Source organism: Salvelinus alpinus, chromosome 17 (assembly GCF_045679555.1).
Source record: "Salvelinus alpinus chromosome 17, SLU_Salpinus.1, whole genome shotgun sequence".
Taxonomy (NCBI): Eukaryota; Metazoa; Chordata; class Actinopteri; order Salmoniformes; family Salmonidae; genus Salvelinus; species Salvelinus alpinus.
The window spans coordinates 6,069,446-6,080,257 of NC_092102.1; the positions used below are offsets into that span (position 1 = coordinate 6,069,446).

General features: G+C 37.9%; 1 protein-coding gene across 1 annotated transcript in view; it reads right to left on the minus strand.

Moving 5' to 3' along the window:
- The window catches only part of LOC139542013 (paired box protein Pax-2a-like), a 69,937-nt gene extending 60,869 nt beyond the window's left edge, over nucleotides 1-9,068 (minus strand). The window contains exons 1-4 of the mRNA XM_071346991.1: nucleotides 9,020-9,068; nucleotides 7,988-7,990; nucleotides 5,199-5,364; nucleotides 4,169-4,366 (exon numbers count right to left, since the gene is read on the minus strand). Of these exons, the coding sequence (XP_071203092.1) occupies nucleotides 4,169-4,366; nucleotides 5,199-5,364; nucleotides 7,988-7,990; nucleotides 9,020-9,062 (410 nt within the window). The 5' untranslated portion in view covers nucleotides 9,063-9,068. The remainder of the gene's footprint in view (nucleotides 1-4,168; nucleotides 4,367-5,198; nucleotides 5,365-7,987; nucleotides 7,991-9,019) is intronic.
- Between the last annotated feature and the right edge of the window lie 1,744 nt (nucleotides 9,069-10,812).

The following is a 10,812-nucleotide window of genomic DNA, read 5'->3' on the forward strand; positions in this document are numbered from 1 at the left end:
TGGGACCTTATATAGACAGGTGTGTGCCTTTCCAAATCATGCTCAATAAATTGAATTTACCACAGGTGGACTCCAATCAAGTTATAGAAACATGGATGAAACATGGATGATCAAGGATGATCAGTGGAAACAGGATGCACCTGAACTCAATTTCGAGTGTCATTGCAAGATAAATAAGGTATCTGTTTTTTATTTTTAATACATTTGCAAAAATGTTTAATCTGTTTTCGCTTTGTCATTATGGGGTACTGTGTGTAGATTGATGAAAAAAAATGATTTCATCAATTTTGGAATAAGGCTGTAACATAACAAAATCTGTAAAAAGGGAAGGGGTCTGAATACTTTCCGAATGCACTCTATCTCGGGCTCCCGAGTGGCGCAGCGGTCTAAGGCACTGCATCTCAGTACAGTCCTTGGTTCAAATCCAGGCTGCATTACATCTGGCAGTGATTGGGAGTCCCATAGGCACACAATCGGCCCAGCATTGTCTGGGTTTGGCCGGGGTAAGCCGTCATTGTAAATAAGAATGTGTTCTTAACTGACTTGCCTAGTTAAAAAAAAATGTTTTACTGACTTTATGACTCGAGAGAGCCTAATAGATTAAATGTATTTCCAATCTATGTTCTTGAAATTGAATAAGCAATTTGGGCGGGTAAATTAAATAGGTGTGTTGGCATTGTTTTCCAGAAGAAAAAAAATCCTAAATAAATATTAAAATGGGGATGAATATGATTGAAAGCAGCTTATGCTGCAGGACCTTGGGTTCACTTGTTATGTCCAATAAACATGTGGTTGGTGGTGGCAACTTTTTCTGCGGCTGCAACACAAAGTGAAACCCAGTCTCTGCTTTAAACACATGAATCATTAAAGATTACACAAAGACATTCTCTTTTATCAGCGGAGCAGAGGTCAACTCTTTAACCACATGCCACGATGTTCTCTCTCCTTCTCCCTCCCTCACATTCTATCTCCCTTGCACCATTCTACCATTTCTTTTGAAGGTAAATTCCTTCCAAAATTCTGTAGGGACATCTTTTAAACCAAAAGCAGGCGTACTGTTGTGACTACACTGAATGTCAATTCACTTATATAGCCCATATTACAGCAGGTAAAATAATCCAGAGGATTTGTGGTGTATGCATTGTCTAGAGGATGTGTGCTATGTCCAAGAACACGCATCTTTTGTCTGTGCTCTCTTGAAAACTAAAATAAGGAACACCCCTCCTCAACCGTCCTCTAGCAATTCAAAGACACCCTTCTTTGCTTTATATAATACACATATCAAAAGATGTGTAGAATATAGACAAACTTAGTCCAACAATAAATGATTAAGTTGGACGGATGTCTTTTCATGTGGATACACATTTAGAATTAAATCTGTTCAAATCTAAATGAGATAAAATGTGTTTTCCCCCCTTCGGCTCATTAAAATGTAATGCTAATGGCCAGCTCTATGAACAGTGCCTCCTAACCAAAGTTCATTATTTGCGCTTGCAGGTATGGGGCTTTCTCACGTTGCGCACTTCCATTTGGGGTTTTCACCGTCTGCCGTCTGAAGATACTTTGTCTAGATTGTCCTGTATAATGTGAAATGTGAGGGTGTTGAACAACTGTTTAAAGCTCTCTAGCTATTCAGTTTACTGCACTAAGTAGGCCTAAAGGCTAACTTGCTTAAAATTCAGTCAAAAAAAAGAAAGAAAATTGACCTTTATTTAAGTCAGTTAAGAACAAATTCTTATTTACAATGACGGCCAACCAAAAGGCAAAAGGCCTTCTGCGGGGATGGGGGCTGGGATTATTTTAATTAAAAAATAAATAACATAAATATAGGACAAAACACACATCACAACAAGAGAGACAACACAACACTACATAAAGGGAGACCTAAGACAACAACATAGCAAGGCAGCAACACATGACAACACAGCATGGTAGCAACACAACATGACAACATGGTAGCAACACAACATGGTAGCAGCATAAAACATGGTACAAACATTATTGGGCACAGACAACGGCACAAAGGGCAAGAAGGTAGAGACAACAACACAAAGCAATCACAACTGTCAGTAAGAGTGTCCATGATTGAGTCTTTGAATGAAGAGATTGAGATAAAACTGTCCACTTTCAGTGTTTGTTGCAGCTCGTTCCAGTCGCTAGCTGCAGCGAACTGAAAAGACAAGCGTCCCAAGGATGTGTGTGCTTTGGAGACCTTTAACAGAATGTGACTGGCAGAACGGCTGTTGTATGTGGATGATGAGGGCTGCAGTACATATCTCAGATAGGGGGAGTGAGGCCTAAGAGGGTTTTATAAATAAGCATCAACCAGTGGGTCTTGCGACAGATATAGAGAGATGACCAGTTTACAGAGGAGTGTAGAGTGCAGTGATGTGTCCTATAAGGAGCATTGGTGGCAAATCTGATGGCCGAATGGTAAAGAACATCTAGCCGCTCGAGAGCACCCTTACCTGCTGATCTATAAATGATGTCTCCGTAATCTAGCATGGGTAGGATGGTCATCTGAATCAGGGTTAGTTTGGCAGTTGGGATAAAAGAGGAGCGATTACGATAGAGGAAACCAAGTCTAGATTTAACTTTACCCTGCAGCTTTGATATGTGCTCAGTTGAACATTGTGCGATGGATTTCAAAATGTAGACTATGGATTGCTTGTTGGTAAATTGTAAATAATAACAATAATAATAGCCTAAAAATAAGCCTAACGACATGCCTAATAATAATAGTCATCATTATAATCATAATAATAAACAATGGTAATATTATAGTGATGTCAGGGGGTGCTGAGGAAATATCAATGTCAATTAGTATTTTTCTCTGCTCATACAGGAGTAATAAAGGCCTAGCGTACTAATTTGGGGGGAATACTTTTTAAATATTTTTTATATTAATACATTTTTCATTGTGATTTATCTGGGGGTGCTGCAGCATAGTGCCCCATCAATTTGTATAGGGGACAGATTGGTGTGGCAGCTCTCCTTAGTGGTTGAACATTCCGCCATGTCCTTTTGGTCTGTTTTGCCCTGTAGTCGCTACCAGTTTGGAAGCCTTTGTTGAGGCCACTAGAAGTGCAAGTGATATAAAACACCAACTATTAATTAATATACTTTGATGTGTAAACACTTAACTAGCAGCCAAACTCCTTGCACCAATCCCTTGTAATTACAGTAAAATACCATGAAATATAAACCCCTCCCCTCAAATACAAAATCCCTCTCATCATCCATTCATTCCGATTATGGTAGCCTTTGCTTTTTATTTAATTACATTTTTTACAGTATTGTCCTTACATAGTACTTGCTTTGATACCGTATTTAAATTACAGTAGGTGTACCATAAAATGTAAAACAATTTTACTTGCCATCAAGCTGCCTGTAAATTACTGTCAAATTCACAATAACCCCTTTACAGAGTAGGTCTGTAGGCTATATCAAAATAATCATCTATTCTTTTTTTTATTCTACCAAACATAAAAAAATGACTCTACTAATCTCCAAATAATACGAATAAAATATTATATCAGTCTATACTAGGTTTTATTCGCAACGTCCCTGCATGCTATAACCTCTCGGGTTCACATGTGTTTACTATGGCTCCCACACCGCTCCTATTTGAAACAGAGATTGGTTGGCTATATAAAGCAGCTGCCGGCTCTGTCGCAGTGTGGTCCGCGTATTGAACGATTTGGTTGGGTATTTCCCGCTGCCGCTGGAGCTTTTCCCCATTGTTGAAGGGTTTTTATCGAGATCTGATATTCGTGGCATAAATCGCCAATCGGATGCTGACTGTAGAGGGTTGCGGTACTGAATTTCCACTTTAAAGACCACCTTTGAGATGGACAAAACGTGTGTGCATATGTGCCCTTTCACCCAAATCTGGTAATGTACTGCGTGCAGCAGATATGGCAAACCTCTTTATTTTCACACAAGTTCTAGATCCAATAGGCAGCATGTGTCTAAACCCATATAAGTCTGATATAAATTCATCTTCGCACACAAGTAGACTTCCGTGCTTCTATTGGGCAATATTACACATAGGCCAATTATTTTTGTTATCTGTTGGGTCTACAACGAATTGATTCACTGGTCAGAGTAGGTAGGTTTACGATAATTCTCCCCTCGATATAGAGAATATAGTGAAGTTATCGCCTACCTGTTGATGGATGACACACTGGGAACGGTGTCGTTGTCACAGACGGCCTCGGACAGAAGTCGGTCTCGAATCTCCCAAGCGAACAAGGTGGGGTTCTGACGCTTGTAATCTGCGATTTTATCAACTACTTTAGGAGTCGCCACCTTTGGTTTGGAGCCCCCAATAACTCCGGGTTTAATACTGCCGGTTTCATAGTACCTGTAGGGTCAAAATATGAATTGGCTTGAATGATATGGGAAAAATACTATAGCTGAGTATTGCTGAAGGAATTTATCTGAAATATCTTAGTTGTAGTTTCATGTATCGGCCAAAATGTTCCTGTTTTTAAAGCCGATATTAAAGCATTAACTGTGCTTAATATACCTGAGTTAAAGGATAGTCTGAGTAGACTAAACATTAGTTGAAGAGAGCATCTGAGATTGAAATTCAGCATACTAAAATATAAAGATAACCGAATTGCTGTAAAAAGTTATATTATGGAAGGCGAATAAACAATTCCAAAATCAAACAATGTTCTCATACTTTCATCATCCACTTTGTTAAATTTTCAGCCAATAAACGAATGTATGGTTAGGGTTTAGGTTTAGGTTTAGAGTACGGGTTAGGTTTAGGGTAAGGGTAAGGGTTGGGGTTAGGGTTGGGGGTAAGGGTCTAGGGTTAGGGTTCAATTTAAACATAACATCACCTAAATCCAGAAATGTAGTTTGAATATAATTTCAAAATATTTTTTCAAAATGTTGGTTTTCAAAATGAAAACATGAGCTTGAATCCAGGAAATGAGAGCCCAAACGCTTTTCAGATCTAGGCCAATAATACTGATAGTATAAACTATTGCCTTGTCTGAGGCCCATTTTATAAATTAAGGAATTCATCAAAACCATTGGGGGTGATGGATTCCTAATCGTCGACACAGATTCAAGCAAATTCAAGAGAAATGCCGATGACTCTGGCTAAAATAAGTACTGTGCACACATATGTCAAGATATTTCTGTTTGACACCAATTTAATTGTGCTATTATGTTTCCCTTACCTGCAGAGAATTTTGCTGACGCAGCCGTGACTGACCCGTAGTTGGCGGGAGATGTCACATGGCCTGACACTTTGGTGCGCCAGCTCGACAATTCTCTGCCTCACTACATCAGGTAGAGGTCTGCCATTCACAAACACCCCGCCTAGCTGGTTCACACCCCCATGCCCTATATGGGATACAACAACACACCGAGGGAAACATAACATTACATACAAACAGAAGACATGATGTATCGTGAAACACGACATCCCTTCGAACAACATGACAGCACATCGAGCAATTACAATAAGAGCTCTTTCTATGTCAGTTTTAAAATACACATTCATAAAGTAGCTTTCACACACACACACACACACACACAATACATTTGTTTGTACTTTTTTGTTGCCTAATGGATGATTAGCCTAATAAATAGTGGTAGTAGCATATTGCAGATTATGAGCAGGGACTGTAATACACTAAGACTTTTCTGTAATTTCAACAGTAAAACACTGTAGAATGCACAGTAAAATACCGTGTGTTTTAACAGAAATAATAAAGTAGGTTTGCACTGCATTGTCTGTAAAATTATGAAAAATCCTGTTATTAACTGTAATTGTAATCCTCCTGTAAAAATTACTCTAACATACTATTTTTTTTTTTTTTTACAGTAATAGCTTATGCTATCAGTTTCCAGCACCATTGCCATCTTGTCGGGTAAGATGCATGAAGCTTAGATTATTTTAGTATATTAAAAAAAAATCTTCAATACTGCAGCCTCTGGGTGCCATAGTGAATAAACAGAGAGCAGATTCGTGACCATTATGTTTGCACCATTATTTTGATCTGCACTGTTGGAGCTCAGAGCATAAGAATTTCACTGTGCCCTGTAAATTCCAATTACATTTTTGTTTAACATACGTTACTTTCAAGAAAAACTGTATTTCAAATGGCACTGCAATTCCACTACACAGAATACCATACCCTACTATGTTTTTGGAGCGCCAAGAAACTTTTGACCACTAGTGGGTGCATGGTATTGTTGTTTCTGTCTTATTAACATATTATGAGGCTGGCATTTCTTGTAAGAGGCTATTTAACTGATATGTGGTAGTTGTGCCCAAATATTTAATTGTGTATAGGGAATTGATTGGAGTGACAGTAAGACTCAAACCTTTGGTTGAGTATTTACAATGTCCTTGGTCTGTTTTGCTCTGTAGCCACTGCACGTTTTACAGCCTTTGATATGACCTCTAGAAGTGCAAATCATGAATACATTTTTGGTATACATATAGAATCCCTGAGCTGACAAGGTAAAAATCTGTCATTCTGCCCCGAACTAGGCAGTTAACCCACTGTTCCCCGGTAGGCCATCATTGTAAATAAGAATTTGTTCTTAACTGACTTGCCAAGTTAGATAAAGGTTAAATAATAAATGTTTTAAAATATACTGTAATATGAAAACACATTACCTAGCAGCCAATGCGCTTGCACCAATCCCATGCAATTACCATAAAATACAAACTATGCCTACCCTAAATTAATTTAATCCATTCATTCATGTATTCATTCATTACAATTACTGTAAAAAAAGATGACAAAACCAACAAATTAAATGACATGTTTAAATGCCTGTAAGCATAATGAAGCCTACACTGTACAACTTTTCCCTGTAAATTTACAGCATTATACTGGCAGCCGAGCAAACTGCTGTAATCATTACAGCAAGACAGCTGTATTATATGATTACAGTAGTTTGCTCTGCTCCCAGTATAATGCTGTAAATTTACAAGGAAAAGTTGTACAGTGTATAGGCTTCATTATACTTAGATGCATTTAAACATGTTGTCCTTTAATTTGTTGGTTTTAAAATTATCTAATGTTCCATGACACAAAGCTATGCTATTTTGTTTGTAGTGAATTGCATAGCCCAACACTCTATACAATTTTGCCTCAACACCGAATGCCTTCACTGTGTATTGCAATATTTCCACATAGTAACCGTTCCATTGCAGCCTAAAACATGTTGCAGATATTATGTTTCAAGCTGCTTAAATTTAATTGCAAAATTATTGTAATTAATTAAAAAGAGCTTTGATAACCGGGATAGCTGGTCCAATAATGATTAATTTATAAATTAGGCTACATTTGGCAATGGTCTCTCGTTGCCTTTACTCTAATCGTAGGCTAATACAATGTAAGGAAAAAACTCATTTTCACAACAACGGTGTGCTTTAAAAATACATCTAAAGGCATATCCTATATTTCTGACGGTTATTTCGCGTCAATTAAATGATAAAAATAGACAATGTTAGACTCAAATCCCCCCAAAATGAAAGGGTAATCTTTTGTCTCTGCATTTGTAGAGTTTCATTCCAAAATTTACCAACATCCAAATGTTGGTAAATTAGCTTTTATTGTTTAAAGAAATTATGAAAGAGATTGGTGTGTCTTTTCACTATGTAATCATGCCATCTTAATGTTATATTTTTCAGAAAGACAAATAATCATGTTTTTTTTGTTGAAAATGCTATATATCCGCCTCATTCGCTGAGAAATATGTAGTACTGCTAGGGTTTGACACAGTCAAATGTAACGAATAACGACGTTTTTAATAAGGAAATGTACAAATGGTACAATTGTTACATCAATATAAAAAACATATTTAAACAAAATCATTCAATACAGTAAAATGTGATCTGTATGTAAAACATGTACATTTGGCATTTTAGTCATTTAGCAGATGCTGTTATCTAGAGCGATTTACAGTAAATGCATTACTTTTAAGATAGCTTTGTGTCATGGAACACTAGCTATGCTATTTTGTTCTTGTCTATGCCGCCGCTCATCCATATACTTATATGTACATATTCTTATTCATTCCTTTCCACTTATGTGTATCAGGTAGTTGTTGTGAAGTTGTTAGATTACTTGTTAGTTATTACTGCACGGTCAGGAACTAGAAGCACAAGCATTTCGCTACACTCGCAATAACATCTGCTAACCATGTGTATGTGAGCAATAAAATTTGATTTGATTTGAGACAACCACATCACAGTCAAAAATACAGGATACTCCATTCCAGATAAACAATGGATATATAGCGTTTCGCAACATACAACTAATAACATTTTCATACACATCTCAAATCTATGAATACAAACATATGTGAACAGTAATATTTTACACATACATGAAGTTACCAATAAGCAATCATTTCTGATGAAAAATCACAAATGTGAAAAATGTGTGGATATAGCGTTTTGGAAGTAAACTATTAATTTATTTCACAGGTGCCATTTATTTCAAAGGCAATAGAAAATGATTTGTATTCAAATGTAGGCTATGGAAGGTGCAATGATACCTTTATTCCCCACCTATTCAGGAGCGCTCATTTCAACTGACCTCTAGATTTTAGTCAGTAAACGGTATCCTATTCAGAATACGATGCCGATAAGACATAAGAAAACTTTTCAGGTCATTCTAAAATACAAATATGTACATTCTGAAATTACAGCTTTTACTGGGATGAAGTCTGCAGGGAAACGTTATGAAGGCTACACTGGATATTCCAACAATGCTTATGGAAAGGTTCTCAATATGATGTTATTCGTTTATAGCCTGGGTTGTTTTGAACGCACATCTTCAATTACGAGAAATATATACAGTATTTCCTGTGTCCATAGCGAAGCTAAAACGTGTAGGCTACAAATAGACTAATAATAGGCAATGTTTTTATTAGCAAATTCTTCTGAGAATGAAATCTTAACGGATTCGTTTAAATACAGTAATGAATGCGTAATCTAACGAGATTATTATGATGAAACGAATTCTCTACTCACGGTGCATCGCCAGGAAGGGGTCTGTTTTGCAGTGAATATCCATGGGATAGCAAAGAAAAGAAAGGCAGTCTATTGAATTCGCCGTTTTTGCCTTAGTGATATAGCTCTTTTGTGCGTAAAAAGAGAGATTGAGTGACAAACAGTCTGCTTCCGTGGCCAGTAGCTCGCAGGATAACTTCCTCATAACAGAAACCCCGCGCAAAGTTGTCTCCCCTGTGTAACTCAGTCCGTTCAGTGGATACCAATGTGTCAGGTGAAGAGCATGACCATCGTTTTCACAGAGAACACAAAATGCAGCGACGTTCGTCAAACCGGGGTCACTCTTAGACGTTGTTAAACCACATTATAAGGAAAACAACAGTCAACCGAGTCTCCCACGGTCCAGTCGCGAAACTGCGGTGGAAAATCCCTCTCCCTGTCAGTGGCAGGGACTGGTGAGTCTCGGGGTTTAATAATCCAACACAGTCTCACATTCAATTCGCGCATATATGTACAAAATGTATTTCAGCAGATTTCGTGCGTTTTTGTGCATTTTTGGGGTGTTTTGGGGTGGTTCAATTCGTTTGAAAATACACGAATTTCTGTGCTACTTAATTCGTGCGAAAAGACACGAATTTAACCAGTAGGCGACACAAGCCGTTGCAACAACCATGTAGACGCGATAATTTGTCTTTCATTTTTGTTCTTCTTAATGGCTAATTCAACGTCATGAATATACAGAAATGTTGTCTTTGTTTAACCATGTTTTAAAATGTGTCGTTGTATGCCTATATGTACTGTTTTAGACTTGCTGAACAGAATTTGAGAAAAGACGCACATTTAAGTGCGACTTAATTCGTGGGAAATATTGTTTTATTAATGCCAATGCTGTTTTCTGTGCTTGATTTCGCTTAATACTTTGGATACTGGTGCACTTGTAATCAGAACGCCTTTTTGTCATGTAGGCAACCATACACGATTTTCTTCATAACCCATTTCATATTTCGTGGAGCCTAAATTACACAATTTTCTTCATAATGCATGTATTACATGTTAATGTAAAATAATGAATTATGTTGGCTTACACTTATGGCCTTTCCAAGGCCTTTCCGTACCTTAAGGGAACATTTTAGCACTCGCCATATGGTTAGTGAGAAACGCCACTTGCAAATGTAAGGTCCCTTACTAGACGTCCTGCAACGTTTCTAAAATTCGTGGATGTGTCACGATCGTGTTGACGTGAAAGAGAGGACCAAGGCGCAACATGACTTGAATACATCTTCTTTAATTATAACGACGAAGATGAACACGTAACACTTAACACACTAACCAAACAACAAACGATCGTGAAACCTAAAACGCAAGTGCACACACAAACTACTTACGTCGACATGTACAATGACCCACAAACAGCTAAAGCCTATGGCAGCCTTAAATATGGCTCCCAATTAGAGACAACAGAAATCAGCTGTCTCTAATTGAGAACACATTCCGGCCACCATAGACTTTCCTAGTAAACTACACACCCATAGACACAGCTAGATACATACACTCAACACAAAACCATAAACTACAACCAACACCCCCTCTACCATATAATACCCCAAAATACACACATACCCCATGTCACACCCTGACCTAACTAAAATAATAAATAAAACAAATAATACTAAGGCCAGGGCGTGACATAACCCCCCCCTTAAGGTGCGAACTCCGGGCGCACCAGCACATAGTCTAGGGGAGGGTCTGGGTGGGCTTCCTTCCACGGCGGCGGCTCCGGCACTGGTCGTGGTCCCCACCCCACCATAGTCATA